A 27,690-nucleotide genomic window follows, 5' to 3' on the forward strand; every position below is an offset into this window, starting at 1 on the left:
TATATTTTAGAGTGATAAAATGGTGAGTGTTTACCACAGAATTGTAATTCCTATAACCTGTGTATTAAACTATTTTATCACTCAGAATACCTTTGTGTTTTCTCCAAAGGACCATTATTTTGAAATACATGATCTTAAACTGTTAAATGTGCTTTGTATTATCAATATTCTTATGAATCCTTATCCATTCAGATATTCATCAGAGATTTTTCATTATTATCAATAAATAATAATATGACCAAATGATATAAATCACCATCCTAGTTTTTCAAACAGTAAGTAACAATTTGAAGTATGAATTGATTTTTAAGCACCTCTTCCCTGTGTGCATTGTATATTTTAGAATTAGCCTGAAGTTATTACTGAAAACTTCATAGGCTGGAAATGTATACATAGTAAGCACCGGTTACTTTCTCTTCATGGTACTAATGAGACTGAAAAAGATCAGGATTATTGTATTTTGTTTTATGTGATTTTTATATGTCTCAGTTATGTTTATTACAGTGTCATGTTAATTAATATATGCCCAGGTTTTAAATGCAGATTTTTAATTACTAGTGAAAGTTTATTTACCTTTCATTGTATTTCTAAATGTTCTTAGATATTCTGTTTACTTATGTAATATAAAACACAACATTATTGATTTCATCCTATTGCCCATTTTATTTTGAACAGGATTATTATGTGGTGATTTTGTGTCCTACTGAAATGGATGTGCAAGTTCGGAGGGTACTGCAGATTCCAATGTGGTCACAAAGAGTTATCTACCTTCAAGGCTCAGCCCTTAAAGATCAGGATCTGTTGAGAGCAAAGTAGGTATCCCTATCTATTTTCCATCTTGCAATACTTTAATATCTTTTCTCTCCTCCAAATTTTAGCGGTTTTCTTCTTGAAAGGTGTATTTAAGTACTTTTGAATACAGGGTCTTGCCTTTATCCTACTGCTGGTCAAATTGAAAGGTTAAAAATATAAAACCAGTGTTTTGCTCCTCTTTCTCAGTGTGAGGATATTCAGTGGACCGTGTCCACACAACACAATAAGGAGTGTGGCATGGTGTAATTAGCTGAGTTATCCAGACCCACTGTTAGAGTAGTCTCTGAATCCTTGAATACTGTTTTTATTCCACAAATAAAAATCTTGTGCCAAACATTATGTGAAATGCCAAAGCAGTTTGAGTCACGGTTTAAATTTTTAGAGTTTGTATTATATAGTGGGCAGATGACACTTCTGTTGCCTGGTGTTAGAGTTGTCCCTGGGGGCTGGAGGAATCAGAAGAGTAACTGAGTCTTAGTTGCTCTTTTCCTGTTGCACATGTGCTAGCCAGCCTCGCTTAAAGGTGACATAGGCATAGGCATTTGTCACAAATCATGGGGTTGTTCCATATAAGCAGAGTGAAAGCATGGTTGGGCAGACCATGGACACCAGGGAGTCAGGACATCTGCAAACAATACCCATAGCTTCAGAAGCCAGAAGAAATCTTTAGCAGAGGTGGTTTTGCTACATGTTTTTTGTTGCTTTTAAAGTTTTAAACATGTCTTTGTTGGGGAGGAAAAAATATCTTGTCCCTTTCTAGGTCCTTCTAGCTGGACTAAGAATCAAATTGACAAGAGACAGATTAACAAGAGAAAATCAAATTTAATAGTGCATGTACAGGGAATCCATACGGATGTGGAACTTTCAAAGATAGTTAGGCAAAAGGAGGTATATATGTTATTCTGAACTAAGGAGAAGGGGTAGAGGAGAAGGGGTAGAGGTCTTCCAAGGGAAGGAAAATAATTTACAGGAAGATGAAAAAAGAATAATTAATTTGGTAAGCATATGTTTGCTGGGCCACTCAGAGAGAATGGGACATGGAAAATTTTGATCAAACAGGCCTTGCTAGGTTCCTCCCTCCCTATCCTACCTAGTTTATATCCTAAGGTAGTTATCTATGGTGATAGCTCTCTTCCTGGAGCAGATTTTCTCATCTAATCTAAATTCTTCTTAGGTAGTGAGGAGGGAGATAAAGACCTTTTCCTGAATCTGCTGGGTTTTGATTGCTTTTTAGCTTAAAATAGTCTTCATGCCAAAGTGGCCCATCTTGGGGTGGCCTGCCCTTGGATCCTACATCTACATATTTATCCTTGAGTTGTCTTACAAAGTCTTTTAAATATGTCTCCTCACTGAATTTTAGAGCATACGTTTTTTTTTTCTTTGTTGTTGTTTTATTTTTTTCTGGCTGTCTTGGTACCTGTGTTAATGGGTTTGGGTGTGTTTGTGCATGTTCTGTGTGTGTGTGTGCGTGTGTGTGGGGTGTGTATGTGTGTGTGCGTGCAGGATGGTGATGGAAAAGAACAGAAGAAAATTCTCAAACTCTTTTTTGCTACATACTCCTGCAAGTTGATGACTAGATATTTTGTAACTGGAACTTTGACACTACTTTTGATTTAGATGCAACAGGTCACTTAAAGTGAGATCTTCAATGATTTAATACCTTCTGAAACAAAAAAGTTAGTAGAAACTATCAGGATATAATGAATGGTGCATAATTAGGAAATTTAGTTTCTTTGAAAATATATTAGTTTTTTTGGCGGATTAAATACTTCATAGTTGTCACTGTACGTACAGTAGTTAAGTCAGATTCTCCCAGTACCTCAAGTAAAAGATGACTTTAGGTGTTTGCTATTTGCTATCTAAACGCATAATTTGGGAACTCTAAAAAAATAGTTGCTTAGGCACTAACATAACTTGCATCTTTATATTCATCTGCATCGGTAATCAATATGTTTATTTTATTGTATACATTAAGTTCTTCACATAAGAATAATTCCCATATTATGTTCACTATGAATTTATGTGATAAATGAAGCCTTTTCATTATGTAATAAATTAAGCTCTTAGAATTATCTGGTAGTATTTTAGCTTGATACTATAGAAAGTAGCAGAATTTGCTGCCCCCAAATGTGCCTCCAAGGCAGGATTATCACAAGCTGGTTATTTTTAAGGAAGCAGTAGACTTAGGAAAAACTGAAAGCCAAGTAGAAGTTAACCCTTTTTGTAAGGGATGTTTACATTTGTAAGGAACATCTCAATCCATAAGGCTGGCTCCCCCTCAGTGCCTGCAAGAGGAGGATAACTCCATCTCTGGAAATTTTTGTGAATGAGAAGGCAAAGACCTAAATCTGCATAACAATCTTACCCTTGTTTACTGTGCTCTCTTGATAGGTCCCATATCTGGTTCCCCCAACCTTTAGCCAAACATCTTTTGTCTTTAGCTGAAGAAGGAGTTTAAGGTGGTGGCCTCATGGGAGAGGAGTTAATAGTTTTCCTTTGTGTCTCCCACTTGTACCTTATACAGGAAGTATATGTGTTGTTAAACTTGTTTGTTTTTCTTCTGTTAATCTGTCTTTTTATTACAGAGGGGTCTCAGCCAAGAACCTAGAAGGGTAGAGGGAAAATTATTTGCTTATATATTTATTAATTTCACAATTTAGAATTAGCATAATTCATTTATTATTAATAGTATTAAAATGATTTCTCAGCAAAATCAACCACATTTACAAGAATCATTCATTCATTGGAAATTAAAAAGGATGATAAATGAGGATGAGAGAGGTAGCAGGCTGGTAATACTAAAAAATCTGGGTTAAGAAAGAAGTATTCATTTTATGTTCATTTCTTATCCTAATGTCATATAAAGATTTGGGATTTAATGTTAACTAATACATTCTTCAACACAATTTCCCATGCAAGAAACAAGGAGTAGGATCCTCCAAACCAGTTCCAAAGGTCAGTTGCATGAATTTTGAATTGCTTTGTTGAAGATGATGTTTTGAAAATGTTATGCAATACTCATTATCTTATAACCATGGCTTCATATTTTTCCAAAACTGTTTGGTTTGGTCTAATTTCATGGACTTTTCTCTTTTCGCTGCATAGAAAATATAATTTTTGGGAGGGGGGAAGGTTTATTTTATCATAATGAACCAAAAAGACAAAACATTTCTTATTTTGAAATTAACATTTTGATGCTTTTATTTTTTTTAAGGATTTTTTAAAAAAATTTTTAAGTAATCTCTACACACAATGGGGGGCTTGAATTTACAACCCCTGAGATCAAGAATCGCATGCTCTAGGAACTGAGCCAGCCAGGCACTCCAACATTTTTAGGTTTTTAGAACATTATTCATCAAGCACTGAAACATACCGTTTACCACCAAATTTAAGAAATGTAGAACTTTAGCATAAGGGACAGTGGTTTGGAACAAGATGATGAATCATCTCCAAGAAATGTAAATGTATAGTAGAGTTTGACTTAAGAATACTAATTAGCTCTGTTCCTTCTCTCCTAGTTAATTGAGTAACTTTGCAGTTAAAATGTAACTAATCATAAAATAAAGACCAATACAACTCCCTGAATTTAAACAAAGCACATACATGAAAAAATATATAATCACAAAATTTGAGTACTTTTTTTTTTTTTTACTTTTGTCATTATGATCTATTGAGTTATAGCCAATTCAACAATTGTTTTGTTCACAGTCAAGTCCAGTCATGATCTGCTAGAAATCTAACTTTCATTTAAGCCTAAGGATACTCATAGTTTATTTATACTTTGTGTACATTGGATTAAGCATTGGGATTCTATTTTTCAGACAATACACAGATATTTCAGTGTATGATTATTTTGTTTTTCTGTCTGTATTTAGGATGGATGATGCTGAGGCCTGTTTTATTCTGAGCAGCCGTTGTGAAGTGGATAGGACATCATCTGTAAGTTTCTAAATTTTCTTTCATAAATTGTGCTTCTTACCTTAGAAGATTGGTTTTTGGATTTTTAAAAAAAAATCTGCCAATGTTAAATATAGGTAACTTTATTACTAAAGGGAAGCAAATATCTCTGAACAGTCTTTGCTGTGATATATGAATAGTTGCATTATGGCCTATATCAGTAAAACTGTTTTTGAAGTAGTTTCTACTAATTCTTGGGTTTTCCATTGATCAAAATGAAATGAGTCATATACAAATAGAACTGGACCAGTTTTTTAATTATGTATGTCCTTTGCTATGTAATTTTGTTAAAATGGTCTCATTTTCCTCAACTAAAACAAAGCAGATGGATCAGGCAGTCTGCACTAGAATCAGTTGGAGGGCTTCTAAAAAAGTATGCATTCATGAAAATTCTATTCTAGATATATGAGGTAGGGATCCAGAATCTGTGTGTTTAAAAAGATTCCCACGTGGTTGGGAAGCACATTCCAACTTGGCATCCTTTGGCTTAGATGATCTCTGTGATGTATTTTTATCAGACTTAAGTTATATAAACTCATAATTAAATTGTATAATTTACTGAATTATAACTTCTATTTTTAAACATGCATTCTAATTTTATTGTTTTTAGAAAGTACTTTATTATTTTATGTTGAGTAGGTACTGTTAACTCTCGTGTTTCTAAGCCAGTGAGTTTATCTCTAGCCATATCTGTGGTGCAGAGACAAAACCTTAGTGTTTCCTGTAGTGACTGAGGAAAAGGTAATATTGCATGGGTCTTTCTGGGACATGATTTGCTTTTTCCTGGAATAGTTAATAAGACCCTCTTGTTATATTAATTTAGACTATGAGTCCTGAATGTGGCAAGCTCTGTGCTCTCCTGTTTACCTCACTCTAATTTACCTAAAGTGTTTATTGATTTTTAAACCAATTTTCTCATCCTTTATTTGAAGAGGGTTGTTATCGCTTGGACTGTGTCTTCCAAAACTCATATATTGAAGTCCGACCCCCCAGTACCTCATAATGTGAACTTATTTGGGGATAAAGTCTCAAGAGAGAAAATCAAATTTTAATGAGCTCTCTAAGGCGGGCCTTCATCCAATATGACTGGTATCCTTGTAAAAAGAGGAAATTTGAATACAGGTAGTTATGAGGGAGAATGCCACGTGAACATGAAGACAGCCATCTGTACGCCAAGGAGAGTGGCCTGATCCTTCCCTCCTAGCCCTTAGAAAGAATCAACCCTGCCAACACCTTAATTTTGGATTTCTAGTCTCTAGGACCAACAGACAATAAATTTCAGTTATTTAAGCCACCCAGCTTGTGCTACTTTATCACTGCAGCCTACTAAACTAATATGAGAGCAGAGAACAAATATAGTTTAGAAAATTTGTAAAATATTTCTCTTTATGAAAATATATTTATTTTTTTCTTTAGTGCTTACTTATTAATGTTGAGAGAGAGAAAGCACGAAAGGCGGAGGGGAGAGAGAGAGGGAGAGAGAATCCTAAGCAGGCTGCACTGGCAGTGCACAGCCCAATGCAGGGCTTGAATCCACAAACCATAAGATCATGACCTGAGCTGAGGTTGGGCACTTAACTGACTGAGCCACCCAGGCACCCCTACAATATATATTCTTTATATATATATTCTTTTTTTAAATGTTTTTTATTTTTCAGAGAGACAGAGAGAGACAGAGTGTGAATGGGGGAGGGGCAGAGAGAGAAGGAGACACAGAATCCAAAGCAGGATCCAGGCTCTGAACTGTCAGCACAGAGCCTGATGTGGGGCTCAAATTCCTGAACTGTGAGATTATGACCTGAGCCGAAGTTGGATGATTAACTGGCTGAGCCATGCAGGAGCCCCTATAATATATATTTCTAAAAATTCATCTGCTCCCCTTCTTTTCCCTGGTTATTATCTTAATTCAAACCACACCCTTATCAGTTCACTTAAGTATCATTGCAGAAGTTTCTTAGTTTCTTAATTAGATGCTCCAAATGTATTTATAAAATAAATGAATTTGAACTGATTACAATATCCTGTATGTTTCCATAATTAGTTAACTTTTGTAATTGTGAATCTAGTGCCCCTTAAGTGATAACTTGGTTTTAAAGTACTTGCTGCCCTCCAGTATCAATAATGGTTTGAGTATTAAAGAGGAATATAAACATTAAGAAATAAATATATAATATCTTTTGGAGTACCCTTTACAGTGTGAGTTTGGGATTTTTCAGTTAAACAAATATGTTTCATTTTTTTCTGACACTCTGCCAAATTAACAGGAAATGAATAAAAAATTACACTCATAAGGACCAAGGAGATGGTAGATGAGACAGCACTAACACAAGTTTGGAAGCTAGAAAGCAGATGGATGAGTGGTAACTGACTTAGAAGGAAGTTAAAATTTAAGTTGAGAGAGGAAACAAGTCAGAAGCAGGTTGCTTTTTGCAATGGAACTTCAAAAATCTCAGGATATAGAGGCACCAGATGCTTCTGTAAGTAAGGTTATATGTAGGACTAAACATATGAATAGTGATTAAAAGTCTGTAAGAGAAGCAGTTAGTTTCCCTGAATCCCTTCAGAAACCCATTGCTGATCCCTTTCCCCACCCCGGGGAACAGGTTTAATATTGGCAGAGTTTGACCCAGGGATACCCTTCACTCAGAACCAGAAGGTGCAACTAAGAGTCAGGGTTAAGTCAAAGGTATTAAAGAGTAAGTTGTTTCATTGAATGTGAGGTGCTTCTCCCAAGTGACTCAGAATCCTAATAGCCATGTCCACACCTCCATTGGAACAAGATTGGAGTAGTTTTCTGTAGGGAAATGATCCATCACAAGATAGAATGCTGTGTGAAATAAGATTCCTACATTCAGTCAAGTCTCAAACAGCTTTTGAGTGTTTCACTTCTGCATATGTTTAGAGTACAGAGATCAATAGATGTTTAACAAAATTCCTGACAAGGGAAAGGAAGAACAGTGAACAAACATAAAAAAACATTAAAAACAAAGAACTCAGAGGAAACAAACAAAACTATACAATTCTAGGAGAGGAAGTAGATTTTAAAATGTATAACAGCTATCCCAATAGTAATATGAGAAGTTGCAAAGAGTGTACATACATAAAACAAGAATAGTAGGCTGTAGAATAAAACAATTGAAGACAAAACAGGAAACATTTCATGAACCAAAAAGAGCTCCTGGAAATTAAAAATAGGGTAACTCATGAAAAATTGTCTAAAAGGTTCAGGAGAAAAGCAAGAGAGGGAGGAAACAGGGCAAAATACTATCTCTACTATTGGAGAGACTCACAGTCAAATACAGAGAATAGTAATTTCCCAGAGCAGAGACTCATAAGTGGAAATCAACCTGGGAACCAGTGTGCGGGCAGGAAAACCTCAATTGCATTTGATGAATTTCTGGAGGTTCAGTGCAGATAACCCTGAGAGTTAAAAACCCCTGGGGAATGTACTCATGGGGAAGGGGTCTCTTAATTTTGTGAGATTCACCTCCAGGAGCTTGACCAGGTTCTCACAGTAAATATGAGAGAAAAATCCCCTTGGGAGCAAGGGTCAGGGAAGAGGAAACATTTTGAAATACAGCAGAGCATTCTGTTCTGCTTAACAGTCCCTGCCCTCAGAGAAACTAGTTAACCAGACCTTAACCTGCTGGGAACATAGTTATTGGAGCCCAGGTGATCTGGGGGAAGGATAACACACAATTCCAGACTAATGTGGCCATCCTCTTTCACATAAGGGGAGCCAGGACACTGAAAAAAACATTTGCGAAGGTCACAGTCTAGAGATATCAGCTCATAAAGACTGATGCTAACTCAGGACTTAGAATGCTTCACCTTACTCCATGGCTCACTCCCTCATTTCTAAAGATCTATTTATAGCAGCTCCTTTAACTTGGTGTGTAATGACTGGCTATCAAGAAAAAATTACAAGGCATACCAGAAGGCAAAAACAAAACAAAACAATTTGAAGAGACAGAGCAAGTATGAGAACAGACATGGCATGGATGTTGAACTTAGACCAGTAGTTTAAAATAACTGATTGATATGCCAGGGACTCTCATGGATAAAATAGACAGCATGCAATGACAGATACATAGTGTCAGCTGAGCTAGAAACCTTAAGAAATAACCAAAAAGAAATGCTAGAGATAAAAACACTAACAGAAATGAAGAATACTTTTGATGGGCTTATTAGTGGACTGGACATGGCTAAGGAAATAATCTTGGAACTTGAGGATAAATCAACAGAAACCTGCAAAAGTAAAAAGCAAAGAGAACAAAGACTGGACAAAAACAAACAGAACAGAATATCCAAGGACTCTGGGACAATTGCAAAAGGTGTAACATAGATGTAATGGGAAAACTAGAAAGAGATGAAAGAAGGGGATAGAAGAAATACTTGAAAGCATAGTAACTGAGGATTTCCCCAAATTAATATCAGACACCAAACCACAGATTCAGGAAGCTCAGAGAGCCCCTAGAAGAAAAAATGTCAAATAATACACCTAGAAATATCATTTTCAAATGATAGAAAATCAAAGATAAAGTACTGAAAGAAGTTGGGCGTGGGGGTGGGGGAAACACCCTAATTATAGAGGAGCAAAGATAGGAATTTCATCCTACTTATCTTCAGAAACCATGCATGCAAGAAGAGAAAATAATAAAATATGTAATGTATTGGGAGAAAATACAGAAGGGAAGTCAATGTCAGAGTTTCGGGCACCTTGAACAGAGGGACAAGGAGAAGGGACCGGGTCCCGGTAATTGAATGGAGTTTTATGTTGACAGATGGCAAAGAAGAAAAAAACCAATATCCATGAGTGGCACTAAGTATACAGTATTTCTGCTCCTTTGGCAAAGACTGGAGGGTCTCACAACTGTGCTGTATTTTCTGTATGGGGTCTCACGGATTTATCTTCAGCTCTTAGAGAAACAGACTTTCAGGACTTAATTACAAAACAGACAGTAGGCTGTTCCTGGTTTGCTCAAATTTGGACACACCAGTGGGCTTCCTTTCATCTCTTTTTGTTTGTTTGTTTTTAAGTTTATTTATTTTGAGAGAGAGTGTGTGAGTGGGGTAGGGACAGAGAGAGAAGAGGAGAGAGAGAGAGAGAGAGAGAATGTGAATGGGGGAGGGTTAGAGAGAGAGAGGGGAGAGAATCCCAAGCAGACCCCACACTGTCAGCATAGAGCCTGACGTGGATCTCAATCTCATGAACCAAGAAACCATATCCTGAGCCAAAACCAAGAGTCAGACGCTTAACCAACCGAGTCACCCAGGCTCCCCTCATCTCTTTTTTAAAATCATTTTTACATATATGGACACAATGACCCAATTAAAGATTTATTTAGAAGAAAATACAGAAACCCAGAAAAATGTTGCACTAGCTAAGTAGCTTTAAGTGTTGAGGTAGAGGACACCATATTCTCTAATATGTCTTGGGAAGGGCCTAGTGTAGTCGCTTTCAAACAATTCTACACTGTTTCCTACAGAGAAGTTGGTTCAACAACTTCTGGTCCACCTGCTCCTCCATCCCCATTGTTTGGCTTAAATACTATCAGGAGAGTTGAAATTCTGCTTTTTGATTTCCTAGAGGTTAATAAATATATACATTTTGGTAAAAAAATCTAGGTAACCTTTCTTTTCTTTGTTTGTATCTTTTTGTATGTATGAGGGTTTGGTCCAGACAAACTATGTTGGTTGCCTCTCCCCAAGTACTTCGTTCCTTTTGGGAGGTGGGTAGAAGAGAATAACTCCTCCTTTATGATGATTTAGTCCTGCTACAATTTAATCATTTCACATTCATTAAATTTCTTGTATTTTCATTTAGAGGAAAATGAACTCTAGAATTCTACTCTTAAGCAGCCAAGTCAGTAGTACTGTCATTTATACTTGCTTTTGGGAGTGAAAATAAGTGGGTGTCTTGGGAGGGCCAGAAGGCATGGAATCATGATGTGTTCTTACCTGATGGAATTGTGTTCCACTTGACTAAGAGCTTTCTGGTCTCCTTAATTTTAATCAAGCCCACTCTTATTAGATATTAGAATCACATGGGAAAATTCTAGATTCTCGGGACATTCCTTCTCTATCCTGCAGTGGATAGCAATCAGTCACTCGTAGGCTTCATAACTCTGCAACATGGGTTGAGAAATAGTGTTGAAACTATTAGATAGTGAGAAGAAACAGGTAGATTTATATTTTACAGACAGTTATGGAGCAAAGTCAAAAGTTTTACTTTGTTTTAAAAGCTGACCAAAAACAAGGTCAGTTACATTGAACCTTCCTTGGAGAAATATTTGTTAAATATTTATTTGTTAAGTAAATAAGATTAGGCAAGTTTATTTTTCTTCTCTTAATTTTAATTCCAAAGATATATATGTGAAATTAATTACTGAAATGTTTATGATGTCCCAAGAAGTAATTTAGATTAATTTTTTATATATTTGGTTGTAAGATGAACCTTTCCAATAATTATTTTTAATATATTAGATTTACCTGGCAATATTTTCCTGCTGTATATATATATATGCACATTTGAGTCATGATTATCTGTTGTGTGGAAAAAAATGTTAAATCTATAGAGCTGAATTTTTAATATTAGGCATACTGTTAAAGAAATTTTTCTAAATACGGTTTAAAAACATTCTGGTGTGATGGCCCAATAGATGCATGAAAAGATACTCAACTTCACTAGTCATCAGGGAAATGGAAATCAAAACCTAAGTGAGATATCACTTATCAGAATGGCTGAAATAAAAAAGACAAGAAATAACAGAGTTGGAAATGATGTGGAAACTAAGGAACCCTCATGCACTGTTTGTGGGAATGTAAATTAGCACAGCTACTGTGGAAAACAGTATGGAGGTTCCTACCAAAAATAAAATAGAAATACCATATGATCCAATAATTCCACTACTGAGTATTTACCCAAAGAAACAGAAATACTAATGCAAAAAGATATATGTACTCCTAATTTTACTTCATCAGTATTTACAATAGACAGGATATTGAAAGCAACCTCAGTATCCATCAAGAGACAAATGGATAGGGGTGCCTGGGTGTCTCAGTCGCTTAAGTGTCTGCATTTGGCTCAGGTCACGATCTCACCGTTCATGAGCTCAAGCCCCACATCAGGCTCTGTGCTGATAGCTCAGAGCCTAGAGCCTGCTTCGGATTCCGTGTCTCCCTCTCCCTCTGCCCCTCCCCTGCTCATGCTCTATTTCTTAAAAATAAATAAACATTGAAAAAAAATTAAAAAATAATGATAAATGGAGAAGGAACATGTGGCATACATGTGCACACGCTCACACACACACACACACACACACACACACACACACACCACACTCTAACAGAATGGAATATTATGCAGCTGTTAAAAAGGATGAGATCGTGCCATTTTTGACAACATAAATACATCTAGAAGGTATTATGCTAAGTGAAGTAAGTCAGTCAGAGAAAAACAAATACCATATGGATTCACTCATATGTAGAATCTAAAAAAAAAAAAAACCAAATGAATAAACGAACAAAAAGCAAAATCAGACCTACAAATATACAGAACAAACTGATGATTGCCAGTGGGGAGGAGAGTAGGGGATTGGACAAAACATATGAAGAGGAGTGGGACATTTAGGCTTCCAGTTATGGGATGAGTAAGTCATGGGAATAAAAGACACAGCATAGGGAATATAGTTCATGACATTGTAATAGTGTTGTATGGTGACAGATGTTAGGTATACTTGTGATGAGCATAGCATAACATGTAGAGATGTTGAATCACTATGTTGTACACCTAAACTAGTATAACACTGTGTGTCATCAATATTCAAAAAAATGTTTAAAATCATTGTGTTATGAAAATGTTCTTTTACATTATTTTCTTTGGTACAGTTACACCTGTTGAACACTATTGTTTGCACACTTTCTGATAGATACATATGCATGTGTTATTGCTGGGCTGCAAAATTGAATGAATGAGTTCCTCTTTTGTTCTAATAACATTTTTTTAAACCAGGCAGAATAATTCCGACTCTAATATTAGTTTTGTACATTCTTCTAATTGGAGGAGAGGCAGAGTTGTGAAAAACGTCAACATGAAAAATTAATAAATGTTCCAAAGGACTCTGTGTTGGAATTAATAATATTTCATAAAAAGAAATGTATTCCTATGTAAAGTTTTATATTTTTTATTCAAATATTGTAGGGTTCTCATGAACCTGAAAATGCCATAGCACCATCTTTAGTAAAGTTTTTTTTTCTTTGTATTGAGTGGCAAAAGTTGTTTTTAAAAAAATCATTAAGTGTTCGTTTCACTTAAGTCAAAAATTCTTTTTGATGTTACTAAATCAAATTTAATTAAAAAGAATGAAGCTCATAATAAATGGTTTTTAAAGAAAATGCCCATTTTTTTTCTTAAGATGGTTATTTATTTATTTATTCATCTTTTTATTTTTATTTTAAAGATAACAGGCTTTATCATCCAGCAAGTGAAAGTATTCAAACATGTATTTTTCTACATAACTTATTGTGAAGGATGATAAATAAAATTTTTAAAACTTCTAATATTGTATTGCTAATTTTCTACAAAAATCTTGCATGTTTATACAAAACTGGAGTTCTAGTTAATACTGCTATTCTTGGTATACATAGTTTAGCTCATTTTTTTCACGTCTATTTATTTAATAAAATGCAAACAAACAAGGAACCAAACAAATTTGATATTTCGTGAGTAGTGTCCATGTGGTGAGGCATTTTGTGCACATCGTGGCATTTCATGCTCACTGCAATTGTTCCATAGATGAGAGAACCATGGCTCAGGGGTGTTAATTAGATTTACTGCAGTGGCAGAGCCTGGCGTCTACCCAGGTCAGGTCAACTTTAACACTCTTCTCTTTGTACCCAAACGGCTTCCCATGGTGATAATAGCTTACAGTTCGAATAGGTCACACATTTGGACATAAAAGTGGTCCCACAGTTTGAAATTGTAATCAGGAGAATATATGTGTGTGTGTGTGTGTGTGTGTGTGTGTGTGTGTGTGTATGTATATATATATATATGATTTTAGGCATCAGTTGTCACTCCCACTCCCCATTTTTAGTCTATTATTTAAAAGACAGTTACTTTAAATCCATCAAACCACTGATACTGTATTTTGTATCTCTGCTTTGTAAGAAGAATATGGCGTTTGTTTTCTTTTTTCATTCAGCTGCCATTCTCAGTTTTCCATGATCCAGTTTTGGCCTTCTGTATTTACATTTTTGTATATGAAGGCTGATATCATTTACTTTTTATCTGGTGATTAAAACTAAATGTTCTGCCATTGTTTATTGATGAAGTCTAAATGTTGAATGCAGTATACATTTAGAATTTTGTGACTATGTACACTCTTTTCACTGAAGAACCAGTGATCACTTTGATTACATTTTCCCTTGTTTGTATTGTTTCCTGCCATCTCCTAAATTCTCAGAATCAGGTGTACATTATAGGTATATGTCGTAGACTCTGGGTCTAAAATTCTCTCTTGTCTAGCAAAAGAGCGGGACTCAGGATTGAAAGTGAGAGATGGCTAATGTCTGGGAAAAGACAAGAGCCCCGAATAAGGGTACTTGCCCTGTTTTTATTAGGATTAGAAGGCTTACAAACATGGCGATGGATGTGTACAAAGGGATAATGAATCTGTGAACATTAACTTATGAAAGTGAAGGAAAGGGTGTCTTGAAAATATTCGTGGTTAGGGGTTTGGGTTAATACAAAACAAAATCCCGGCGCAGGCAGTCTGGAGGAAGATTGTGTAGAGGGGACAGGAGCCAGCACCTCTGTTTACCTTAGCCTAGGGGATGAGACAGGTAGGGGAAATAACCTCAGGGTTGACAAGGCACCTTTTCTTTAGTTAACCATTTCCCCTCTGAGCTGCTTTGCCTGCAGCGCAGGGTCCATAGTCCAATTCACCAATTTATCTAATCTGCCCCTAGTCTCCTGTGAAAGCAGCTTTTCTGCTATAGTACTAAATTGGGGGTGCTTCCACCCTGAATATCTAATCTTGTTTATTTCATATACCTATGTATTGGGCACCTTTGCACCTGTTCCTATTTTAGGCCTTTGCCTCTCCCTCTCTATTCTGAGTGCTCTGCACCCCCCCTCTATTTTGGGGTGCCTTTGCACCTCCCTATTCCTGGCACCTTTGTGCCTCCCTATTCTTGGGGTGCCAATCTGGTTTGCCCAAACTCGGGTGTGAGCATTTTATGACTTTGTATTTCTTTATGCCTTGTTAACCCATTGGTGTAAGCCCCGGGGGATTCCTAAACTTATCCCCCACTGGTATGTGTTACCATTCATTACTATTTTTTATTGTTATTTAGTGTAGATTTGTTATCTGCACTCACTATCCCATTGTATGTTAATTTATTATTCACATTTGCATATAAAGTTTACATGTCTTAGTTCACTTAGCTTCCCATTTACATGGGGCCAATTGACATAATTATTTGTATGCTTCTTAGACCTGAGCCTAGCACTTTTTTTTTTAAATTTTTTTTAACGTTTATTTATTTTTGAGACAGAGAGAGACAGAGCATGAACAGGGCAGGGGCAGAGAGAGTGGGAGACACAGAATCCGAAGCAGGCTCCAGGCTCTGAGCTGTCAGCCCAGAGCCCGACGCGGGGCTCGAACTCACGGACCTTGAGATCATGACCTGAGCCGAAGTCGGATGCTTAACCGACCAAGCCACCCAGGTGCCCCGCATAGCACTTTTCCCAAGAAATAAAAGTGCCCTAGGGTAACACTATCACCGTTTTCAACCATTCATTCACTGAACAAATATTTATTGAGTGGCTTATAGTCCAAGCATTGATGTATCAACTGAAGATACATTTAGTAACAAGGCAGTGAAAAAAATCTCACGAAGCTAGCCTACTAGTAGAAGTGACAGTCGATGTACTAATTAAATAAATAAATGGAGTGTTAGCTAGTGATGAGTGGTAAGGAGAGAACACTGGGGAAGAGGCATATGGAATGTTAGAGAAGGCTGATCTTTTAGATTGAAACATTAATTCAAAATTTTGAAAGACTAACTTAAAATATAAAGCTCATTAATTATTATTAAGGCAGGAACACATAAAGCAACACCATGTTGCTTTCAATAGAATATTTTTATGGCACCTAGTACCTACACTACTTGTATTCTTATACGTAGTACAATTCTTCCTCCTTTTTAGGTCTAATCTCTTGAAAAAGTGACACTCATTTTTTCAAACTTATAATGCCCTTAGATTGCTCATTCCAGTTTACACTGCATCCATATCCCTGACAGTCTTTTTTCTAAAAACACCAAATGTCCCCTAGTAGAGAACATTTTGTATTATTTTCTTGTGCTCCCCATTTTGTTAAATAACCATTGGTACCTTTTTCCTCCTTCATGCTATTCCCTTCTCTACTTGCTTTTGTGCCCTCAATCTTTGTAGAATTCCTTCTTAATACTTAAGCCATTATTTCTCAATTGCTTTTAAAGGATCTTCTCTAAAAAAATATTTTGTATTTGTTAAAGGATCAATGCATCAAAAAGACATACCATTCCTCAATGTGTGTGCACATACCTTATCGTGAAACCTCAAAATGGCAAAACTTCAAGAAGCTACAATTGTTAGAAATTCCAATATTGATCTCTAAGATACTAACAGAATAAGTAGAAACAGAATCAGTATGGTTATAAAAAAAAACTTGAACTAATTTTCGCCAACTAGATCTAATTGACATATAGAACATTGCATTCAACAACTGCAGAAGCCACATTTTTGCAAGTGTGTATGGAATATTCATGAAGACCATATGCTGGACGATAGAAGAAATGGCAGAAAAGTTAGAAGAATGTAAACATACAGAGTATGTTCTCTGATCATAATAAAAATTAGTTAAAAATCAATAAGAAAACAACAGCAGGACAATACCCAAATATTTGAAAATTAGCACAGTTCTAAATAATCTATGGGTAAAATACAAAATAACAAGGAAGACTAGAATTATTTTAATTGAATTGGGATGAAAATGCAACGTATCAAAATTTAGGGGACACAGATGAAGTAGTGCCTAAAAAGAGATTCATGGCTTTAAGTTCTTGGATTAGAAAAGAAAGTTTAAAATTAAATAGTAAAGTGGAAATGAAGGCAACAATTACAGAATTTAGAAGTGGTTTCTACAAATGAGAACAGAGAAATAAATGGGGCAGCACCTGATGGTAATATGTGGTGAAGGAAGACTTTGGTTTTTCTGCTTTTTCTTTCTTTTTTTAGTGGGCAAAATTTTTAGAAATTCTGTATCCTAAAGGAAATGATCCACCAGAGATGGGAAAATGAACGATACAGGAAAGTGAAAAGTTGGAAGAATACAGTCAGAGGATTTATAAGATAGAATATGATCCAGTGTAGAAGGTTTCTCTCTGCTAAGTGTGTAAAATGCTCACTCATTTTAACAAGAGGCGAGTATGTAGTCAGATGTGGTGGAGAGCGCTATGGACGCTTTATTATTTCTATTTTCTTATAGTAGTTGAGATCGTCGGAAAAGAGGGAAGAGATGGTAGAAGTTTGAGGAGCTATATGAAATAGTTCTCTAGAGCAGCAGGGGAGTGAATGACCTGGAGAAATGTGGAGTTGCTGAGCAATGCTCCTCTCCTATGTGATAGTATGGACTCTGAATGTGAAGTAAGGCCTGTTTAGCACATACGTGTGTTTGTGCCTGCCATCTGTTATTTGTAGTAGAAAGAGAGTTGGATTTAGCAAGGTTGTAGTTCTGCCTATAGAGTGGGCCTGAGTCAGAGAGGCAAGCAACATGATTGTTTATGCCAGAGTCTGCTTACTTGGTGAAACATTTGGTACAAGCCGGTAAGCAGGGAAAAGAATGTGGGCATAGAGATAAAGAGAATGAGAGTATCAATAGATTGAAGTTGCTGATGATGTCGGACATTCTTTGGAATCACAGTCCCAGATAGTGAGCTGGAAAGTAAGAGGTGCTGAATGGACAGAGGAATGTTGGCTTATGTTGTGATGTGTTTTAAAAGGTTTAGACACAAGGGATGCCTGGGTGGCTCAGTTGGTTAAGCATCCGACTTTGGCTCAGGTCATGATCTTGCAGTTCACGAGTTTGAGCCCCGCGTCTGGCTCTGTGCTGACAGCTCGGAGCCTGGAGACGGCTTCACATTCTGTGTGTGTGTCTCTCTCTGTCCCTTCTCTGCTAGTATTCTGTCTCTCTCTCTCAAAAATAAATAAAACATTAAAAAAAAAAGGTTCAGATGCTTTACTTTCAATATCTTGTTCACTCAGTCTATCATTAGGTGTACTCCTAAAGATTTGTTCAAAGTTAAATATCCATGCAGTCATTTTAATGTATGCAGCATAGTAGATTTACCATTTAGACGGGTTTTCTTTGCAGTGGCAAAAGAATTTAATTTTTTGAGCTCAACTGGACATATGGATTTTTACATAAATGGCCTACTTCTGAAAAAAAACCTGTAGTGTTTACTTTGCTCTTTTAGCTTTCTTGGCACAACTGATTTTTAAACTTCTTGCTTTTGAAACTGAAAAAAAATACATAATAACACCTCTCATTTATTTGCCGTTACTAAATATTGATTTCAGGCTAAAGATTATTTATATATATTTATACATATTATATATGTGATGTGTTTTCATAACAACCTTGCAAAGATGTTATTACTAGCTTCAGTTTGTAGATTAATAAAATAATACTGTGGTTAGCTATTTTAAGTTCTTAGGTGCATATGGTTCAGAGCTCACAGACCTAGTATTTATACTTTATTCTGTCTGTGTCAGGGAAAAATTGTATCAGACATTGTTAAACAAGCAAGGGAGATTTTATTTAGGACTGTTGCGGTAAAGGAGAGAGATTGAACTCAACAACTTGGAAACAAAAGGTTAGAGGATTTTTAAGTTCTGGGATGAACACAGTGGAAAAATCCTGGAGAGGGGAGATTGCTCCATGTGATTCCAGCATGATTTGCTAATTGTCTCTTAAGAAAGTTAGGGTCCTATGTTCCCATAGATAAGGGAGGTAGAGGCTCTCGATTCTTTGTTGAATACCTTTCAGAGCAATGGCCCTCAGGTTCTTGAGAAAGACATTTCTGGTTTGTAAAACCGGTGAAAGCCTGGGAGAAGATTTAAATCTCAAAGGGGCAGAAAAAAAGAATTTATAATTGGACTTTTTCTAAAATAAAGGTTCTAAGAAAAGGGAGGTCAGAGGCCTGTGGTCAGGAAGAAACCTGTCAGGAAATCAAGCTGAGGGAAACTTTAAAACCATCTTGGTCATCTGACTCCGAAGACTTTAAGTTGTAACTTTCAGAAAAAAGATTTATTTTAAACTATGTTGTTAGCTTTCCTCTTAAATGTCAAAGATGCTCATTTTTTCCTGATTATTACATGCATTTTTGAACATATGGAATCTTAGAGTAAAAGGCAAACAGTCATCAAACACTCAGACAGCAAATTCCCTATGTGACCCTTTCAGACAGCATGAGAAAAGAGCTGAAATACAATGTTTGCAGTTGTAGGGGGCGGAAGTAATTTTCCTTTGCACTCTAGGTTCTGTGGCTGTTTCTCCCTGGTAATAAAAGAATAACAAGAGAAAAGCAATCAGAAGTTTAATATGTATACCTCATGTGTACATGGGAGATACCCAGGAAAGCTGTACAACTCCCCCAAATGACCCAAGCCATCACCTTCAATACTATCTTCAGCTAATGACAAAAGAACGATGTGGGAGTGGGGAGACTAGTTCTGGAGATTATCAAGGCAAGTATAGTAAGGTTGTTATGCTGATTTAAGTCTGGTGCCTTCTCCACTGATAAAGAGCTGTCAGTCATCCTTCTCTTCCTGGTACAGGGAGAGAGTTACCCTTACAAATGGAGATTTACTTTATGAATAAGGGTAGTATCTACTCTGGTTTAAGAGCTTCTCCTATGGCTCCTTTTTCTCAAAAATAATCAGATCAAAATAATCTTTATGCTAAAAAGGCATACTCTGGAATGGCATATTCTGCTGTCCTTCACAATTTAAACTTTTTTTAAAAGAATTTTATTTTGTCTTAAGCAGATCCATTTTGAGCATTGCAACACTTTAACACAATAACCATTTCTGTTACGTCATTACCTAATAAAATGTACCTTAAATTCTTTGGAAAGGTATTGCAAAATTTTTTGCTTGTTAATTCAACCCAGTGGTTAATAATACATTCTCACAAACATCTTCCTGTCTAATTAATAAAATCACAGAATTTCAAACTGTGAATTTTAAACTTGCTAAGACACCCTGTGATCGCCAGTGTAACTCATTTTTTAATCTGTCCAGAAATATCTTTTGGTAAATTCTTGGCAGATGATTATCACTGAACTTCAGGTACATGCTTTCAAGATAGCCTAGCCTCTTTATGAATCACTTTATTGATTATTCACTTGACACATGTCAATGGGCTTTGTGAGAGTTTTAAAATGCTGTGGTCACAACTTTGTTAAGAATAAATCAGGGAAGACTCAAGAGGATTATGATCTGGAGTTAGATTTGCTGTTAATGGTGATTCCTGAAGAACCTGGGAGAGGATTTTTTTTTCCTGGGAGAGGATTTAAATATGCAAAAGACACCATTTAAGGGGTGTAAGGCTCTGGGCAAATTATTAGAACTTAGGCCAACAAGCTCTAAGAAATAATACAAGATTTCAGCTTTGAGAAGCAGAGCGCAAAATAGGCTTTGGTTCTTGACAAGTAAAGACAGAAAGTATATGTATTATTTAGCTGACCATAAAGTAGACTCGGTACACAGTCCCAAAATTTCTGGTAAGAAGATTCTAGGAATATGCTATATCTGGAATTTCAAACAGCCAGTCAGGTTTTTGCCATTATGCATCTGTAACTCTCAGCTGTAAGAATGGAAATCAGAAGTAGGATTCCAGTCCCTGAGAGATCATTGGAAGGAGCAGGAAGTACAAATAATCTTAAAACTGGAATCCAAGATAATGTTTCTGTGTCAGACATAATGTCAAATCCCTTCTGTTTAAACTTGGCAGAAAGATGAAATTATCCTAGCAGTCAAGTTTTGATACCAAAATCTAGAATGCTAGACTAAGATTTCTTTAATTATTTTTGACTATGGTGTCCATAGTTCTTGAAGATGGGTTACTGCTGAACCTATAGATGTTTGACTCAAACTAGATGGCTTTCTAATAGCTTGGTAGTCTAAAAGGCAACATGATGATGATTTAATGTTTTATATCTATTAGAGTTTTTGGTTATATGCTTCATTTTTAGTATTTTATTTAAGAACATTCTGAATTACTTTTGTACTTAATAAATATACATCAAATGTGAAGCCTAATTCTCCAAAGACATCAATTACAATTCATTACAAATGAACTATGCAGTTTCCTTAATTCCATCATAAAGTCAAACCAATTAATCATAGATAACACATACATAGATCCTATGTATCAGAATTACATTCAATTTTTTTGTATCATTAGCTATATATATATGTGTGTATATATACATACATATATATGTATATAGGTAACCTTATAATATATCAGCTATATATCTAACCTTATAATTTATCAGTTTACTTATTAGACCCAGACAGTGTAATTGTGAACAAAATGGCCCCTTGCAGTCAAGGTGCTTTTGAGTCTAATGCAACGTCTTGAGAGGGACTTCTAGGAGTATATTATTCTCTAGGCAAGGAGTATATTTGGCAAGAGTTGTTTATAAAACAGTACATATGAGTTGTGTTTAGGAAAGATTTGTTTTCCAGTTTGCTGCAAGTTGTTTGACTCTTGTATAAATGTTGTATCTACATTGTTCAAGGATCTATAAATTGGGGGCAAATTTATATACATATATTATTTTAAGTTTCATAATTCAGTTTTACTTGATCCTAAAAACTGTTTCCAGTAGATAGGTTATCAAAATATACTCAAAATATAAAAAAATAAATCTATCATTTGTTAAGTGCTACATATGTATGTTTATAATTGAAAATGGGGTTGAAAGTGACCTTTGATCACACTAATGTCTTAGCCATTTTCTGAGTTGTAGACTGTGTTTGAGAATCTAATGAAAATTACAGATTCTCATGGAGAGGTGGGGAAACAACTTATGTATAAAATTTCATCTAAAAGGTTGAGTTCTTTCATGGGTCACTTGGAATTCAGGAATAAAGACCTTTGCCATAGGTAAAGGGATTTGTTTTAGGTCCTTAGAATGCCAACAAATAATTTTTAGATATTTAAAATTATAAAAGTTGAATTTTATGAAGATGATTTTAGCCAATTTAATTTTTAGGTAAACTGACTTTAGGAGAAATGTTCAGCTTTCGCAGCAGCAATAGACACTTATGATGACCCAATAATACCCTGTGTTATCTTCCTTTATTATTTAGGCTGTGTATTCCAAAGTTGTCACAGTTGATGCTTTTATTTTTTGGTTACGATTAAATTTAGCGTGTCTTATTTCAGGGTGAATTTTGTCAGCAAGGAAAAAAATGAAATCAATATCATTTTCTGTTGTTAGAAGAATGAATTAAAAATCTTGTTTCTGTGCTGTTTTATTATCTGTATTAGCAAATACCTATTTCCTATTCCTTATGTGACATTTATGCCCTGGTACCTTGTTTCCTTTTTCCTTACTTAGTGCTCCACTCACAAGGTCATAGATGCTTGTTGGTAGGGCACAATGCATGAATAAAACAAGGGAGATTTGTGGGCTTTTAGGGTCAGTACTTCATCCATCTATTTATCCACTGATGTGACAGATTTAATAAATGCTTTCTGTGTGCCTGATGCTTCTTTACATTATCTCACTTGATGCTCACAATATCCCTATGAAGTAAATATGGTTTTTCTTACTCATCTTTGAAAAGCAAATGAAAGCTGGTTGCTAGAGATGAATGAAGTACCCTTAGGATGAATGAAGTATAAACATGGCCCTTGTTTTCTTAGAGCTTACAGTGTAGTGGAGATCAACTTAAAAACACAGGTGAGGGGCGCCTGGGTGGCGCAGTCGGTTAAGCGTCCGACTTCAGCCAGGTTACGATCTCGCGGTCCGTGAGTTCGAGCCCCGCGTCAGGCTCTGGGCTGATGGCTCAGAGCCTGGAGCCTGCTTCCGATTCTGTGTCTCCCTCTCTCTCTGCCCCTCCCCCGTTCATGCTGTCTCTCTCTGTCTTAAAAATAAATAAACGTTGAAAAAAAAATTAAAAAAAAACACAGGTGAGTGAATACTATGATGGTCAAATACAAAATGCAGTGGAAACAGCTAGCATGGACTTCAGTCAGAAGAAGAGGGTTTCCTAGAATAAGTGACAGAAATTCTGGAGGCTCAAGGATGGAGGATGCCTTACCACTGGAACAAAGAATGCAAAGGCTAGGGAAGTAATTTGGGGACAGTTTAATATAGGGTCTTGCAAGCCTTGTTAAGAAGTTTGGGCTTGATGCTCAGGATAAGGAATGCCACTGTAGGGTTCTCAGCAGCCAAATATACAATCAGATTGTAGTTTGAAAAGGCAGTAAATCTGATAAGAACACACAATTAGTAAAAAATATAAACCTTGAGATAGATTGATTTGGAGGTTGTTGCCTTCACTCCAAGCTTGAAGTGATGGCTGTTTAGACTCGGGTTCTGGCAGGGAGCTTGGAGAGAAGTAGACGTATTAGAACAATTTTAGAAGACATAATCTGGCACAAAAACAAACACATAGACCAATGGAATAGAATGAAACCCCAGAACTAGACCCACAAACGTATGGCCAACTCATCTTTGACAAAGCAGGAAAGAACATCCAATGGAAAAAAGACAGTCTCTTTAACAAATGGTGTTGGGAGAACTGGACAGCAACATGCAGAAGGTTGAAACTAGACCACTTTCTCACACCATTCACAAAAATAAACTCAAAATGGATAAAGGACCTGAATGTGAGACAGGAAACCATCAAAACCCTAGAGGAGAAAGCAGGAAAAGACCTCTCTGACCTCAGCCGTAGCAATCTCTTACTCGACACATCCCCAAAGGCAAGGGAATTAAAAGCAAAAATGAATTCCTGGGACCTTATGAAGATAAAAAGCTTCTGCACAGCAAAGGAAACAACCAACAAAACTAAAAGGCAACCAACGGAATGGGAAAAGATATTTGCAAACGACATATCGGACAAAGGGCTAGTATCCAAAATCTATAAAGAGCTCACCAAACTCCACACCTGAAAAACAAATAACCCAGTGAAGAAATGGGCAGAAAACATGAATAGACACTTCTCTCAAGAAGATATCCAGATGGCCAACAGGCACATGAAAAGATGCTCAACATCGCTCCTCATCAGGGAAATACAAATCAAAACCACACTCAGATATCACCTCACGCCAGTCAGAGTGGCCAAAATGAACAAATCAGGAGACTATAGATGCTGGTGAGGATGTGGAGAAACGGGAACCCTCTTGCACTGTCGGTGGGAATGTAAATTGGTGCAGCCGCTCTGGAAAGCAGTGTGGAGGTTCCTCAGAAAATTAAAAATAGACCTACCCTATGACCCAGCAATAGCACTGCTAGGAATTTACCCAAGGGATACAGGAGTACTGACGCATAGGGGCACTTGTACCCCAATGTTTATAGCAGCACTCTCAACAATAGCCAAATTATGGAAAGAGCCTAAATGTCCATCAACTGATGAATGGATAAAGAAATTGTGGTTTATATACACAATGGAGTACTACATGGCAATGAGAAAGAACCAAATTTGGCCCTTTGTAGCAGCGTGGATGGAACTGGAGAGTGTGATGCTAAGTGAAATAAGCCATACAGAGAAAGACAGATACCATATGGTTTCACTCTTATGTGGATCCTGAGAAACTTAACAGAAACCCATGGGGGAGGGGAAGGAAAAAAAAAGAGATTAGAGTGGGAGAGAGCCAAAGCATAAGAGACTCTTAAAAACTGAGAACAAACTGAGGGTTGATGGGGGGTGGGAGGGAGTATTGAGGAGGGCACCTTTTGGGATGAGCACTGGGTGTTGTATGGAAACCAATTTGACAATAAATTTCATATATTGAAAAAAAAAGAAGACATCATCAACAAGACTTGAGGACTGATTGACTGCAGGGGTATGAGGGAGGGAGGGAGGGATGGAGGAGAGTATTGGATGCAGAGGTATCAGAATTTAGTGTCTGGTAAAACCCACCTCTTTGACAAGAAAGAATTACCAGCAGATCTGAAGATGAGTTCAATTTTGGATAAAAAATCCAAAGGACAATCAGGGACATTGGTGTCATGGAAGCCAAGGGAGAAAATTTTAGGGAGCCAGTGGTCTACCAGTCACATGTTGCCAGACATCATGTGAAATAAGAAGAGCCAGCTGCCTACCTCCACTTTACAAACAATTGAACCTTTTATTCTGAGAATCAGATTTGGTTAGTAATTTTACTTACACTGTTTGTAAATTCTAGAGTGAAATTAGAGCTCCGAATTTGTGACTAAAGCTCACGCTTTGTCTGCTTGGTTTTTTTTTAATAGACTTTTTTTTTTTTTTAGCAGTTTTGGGTTTATAGGAAAATCAAACAAAAAATATGGAGAATTTCCACCATCCCTCCTCCCCAGTTTCCACTGTTACTAGCATCTTGTGTTACTGTGGTACATTTGCCACAACTGATTTATACATGTTGATATTTGCAAATAAATATATTATTATTATTAAAGTCCATAGTTTACATTAAGTTTTATTCTTTGCTTTGTACATTCTGTGGGTTTTGACAAATGTAGAATGATATCTATCCGTCATTACGATAACTTTCAGAATACTTTCACTGCTCTAAAAATCCCCTGTGTTCCACCTATCCATCCCTACTTCTCCACCTGCCCCCACTGCCAAGCCCGTTAGCAAACACTGATCTGTTTACACTTTCTATAGTGTCCCTTCTCCAGATGTCATATAGTTGGAATCATATGGTATGCAGTCTTTTAAGTTAGGCTCCTTTTATTTAGCAGTATTTGAGTTTTCTCTGTGTCTTTCCATGGCTGGACAGCTCATTTCTCTTTATTGCTGAAAAATGTTCTATTATTGGGATGTACCCATTTGTTTTATCAATTTACCTATTGAAGGACATCTTGGTTACTTCCAAGTTTTTGCAAATATGAATAAGGTTGCTGTAAACAACCAGGGGCAGGTTTCAGGTGGATAAATCATTTGGGTAAATACCATGGGACCCAAATGCTGGATGATATGGTAAGGGTATGCTTAGTTTTATAAGAAAGTGTAGACTGTCTTTCAAAGTTGCTAAACCATTTTGCATTCCCACCAGCAATAAATGAGACTTTCTACTGTCCCACATCCTCACTGGTATTTGGTGTTGTTGGTGTTTTGGATTTTAGTCATTCCAGTAGTTGTGTGGTGGTATTTCACTGTTTTAATTTGCAATTCCCTAATGATATATGATGTTAAACATCTTTTCATATGCTTATTTGTCATCTGTAAATCTTCTTTGGTGAGGTGTCTGTTAAGATCTTTTGCTCGCTTTCAAAGTGGGTTGTTTGTTTTCTTATTATCATTTACTCCTTTTCTCTTACCAGTAACTTTATATTTAACATGCATCTCTCCTAAATTGCTTATGGTTGGGTCTTATTTCTTTTGTTCTAATATTCTTTATGTTTTAATATGTTCAGTTCATTAACATTCAGTGCTATCATTTATATGGTTGGATGTAGGTCTTACCTAAGTTGTTTTTTGTTTTCCCTTTCTACATTTAAAAAAATTATTTGACTTTTTTTTTCTTTTAGGAATTCAAGTTTTATATACCTATTGGCTTTTTAGGAATTATCTTTTGAAATTTTTTTAGTGACTTCTCTAGGGACTACAATACCTGGCCTTACCTTTTCATAGTCCACTTCATGTTAATATCATACCATTTATTTTTAAATATGACACAATTTATTGAAGTTAGAAACTTTGCACTTATTCTTCTGTTACTTTCATAAATTTCATATCCCATAAGACAATACTATATTTTTTCTTTATGAATATATCTGTATTTTAAAGAATTCCAGAGGAAAGCTCTTATTTTATATTCACTCAATAGTAACCATTTCTTACAGTCTTTTTTGAAATCTAAAGTTTTCACTCTGGTATCATTTCCCTTCAGCATACAGAAGTTTCTTATACTTGTAGTCTGATACTGATGACGACACACTTTCTTAGATTTCATTAATTGAAAAAGCCTTTATTTCACCTCTTTGAAGGATCTTTCTCTATAAAATTATGATGTAATAGTTTTTTCCTCCCCTCATTCTAGAGTTTAGGATACTGTTTCCGTGTTACCTGGTTTCCATGATTGCTGGTAAGAATCCTTGGTCACAAAACTGTGTTTCTTTGGCTGTTTTCAAAATATTGTCTTTACTTTTGGTTTTCAGTAATTTAACTACAATGTGATTAGTGTGGTCATCTTTTCATTTATGCAGTTGGGGATTTTCTGAGCTTCTTGAACTTGGAAAAGTATGCCTTTAACAAAATTGGGCAGTTTCTGGCTACTATTTCTTCAAATCATTTTCTGTTCTATTTTCTCTTTTGTGTTCTTCCTGGAAATCCAATTATATTATATAAGACATTTTTACATTGTTGCACAAGTCCCTGAACTGTGTTCCTTCTCTATTCCTCTTCTCTTTGTTTTTCAAATTGGATAAATTCTGTTGATCTATGATCAAGTTCACTGACTCTTTCCTATGTCATCTCCATTCTACTTCAAAGCCAATTCAGTGAATATTTTTCAGGTATTTTTGCTTTTTGTTTAATGAAAAAAAATATTTTTTAGCGGCACCTGGGTAGCTCAGGCAGTTAGGTGTTTGACTTTGGCCCAAGTCATGATCTCATGGTTTGTGGGCTCAAGCCCCATGTCG

The 27,690-nt window shown here is 36.1% G+C and overlaps 1 protein-coding gene across 1 annotated transcript in view; it reads left to right on the forward strand.

The window, feature by feature from the left end:
* The window catches only part of KCNT2 (potassium sodium-activated channel subfamily T member 2), a 370,279-nt gene that overhangs the window by 178,350 nt on the left and 164,239 nt on the right, over positions 1–27,690 (forward strand). Inside the window, 2 exon segments of the mRNA XM_043568827.1 lie at positions 676–812; positions 4,689–4,752. Of these exon segments, the coding sequence (XP_043424762.1) occupies positions 676–812; positions 4,689–4,752 (201 nt within the window).

Source organism: Prionailurus bengalensis, chromosome E4 (assembly GCF_016509475.1).
Source record: "Prionailurus bengalensis isolate Pbe53 chromosome E4, Fcat_Pben_1.1_paternal_pri, whole genome shotgun sequence".
NCBI classification, from domain to species: Eukaryota; Metazoa; Chordata; class Mammalia; order Carnivora; family Felidae; genus Prionailurus; species Prionailurus bengalensis.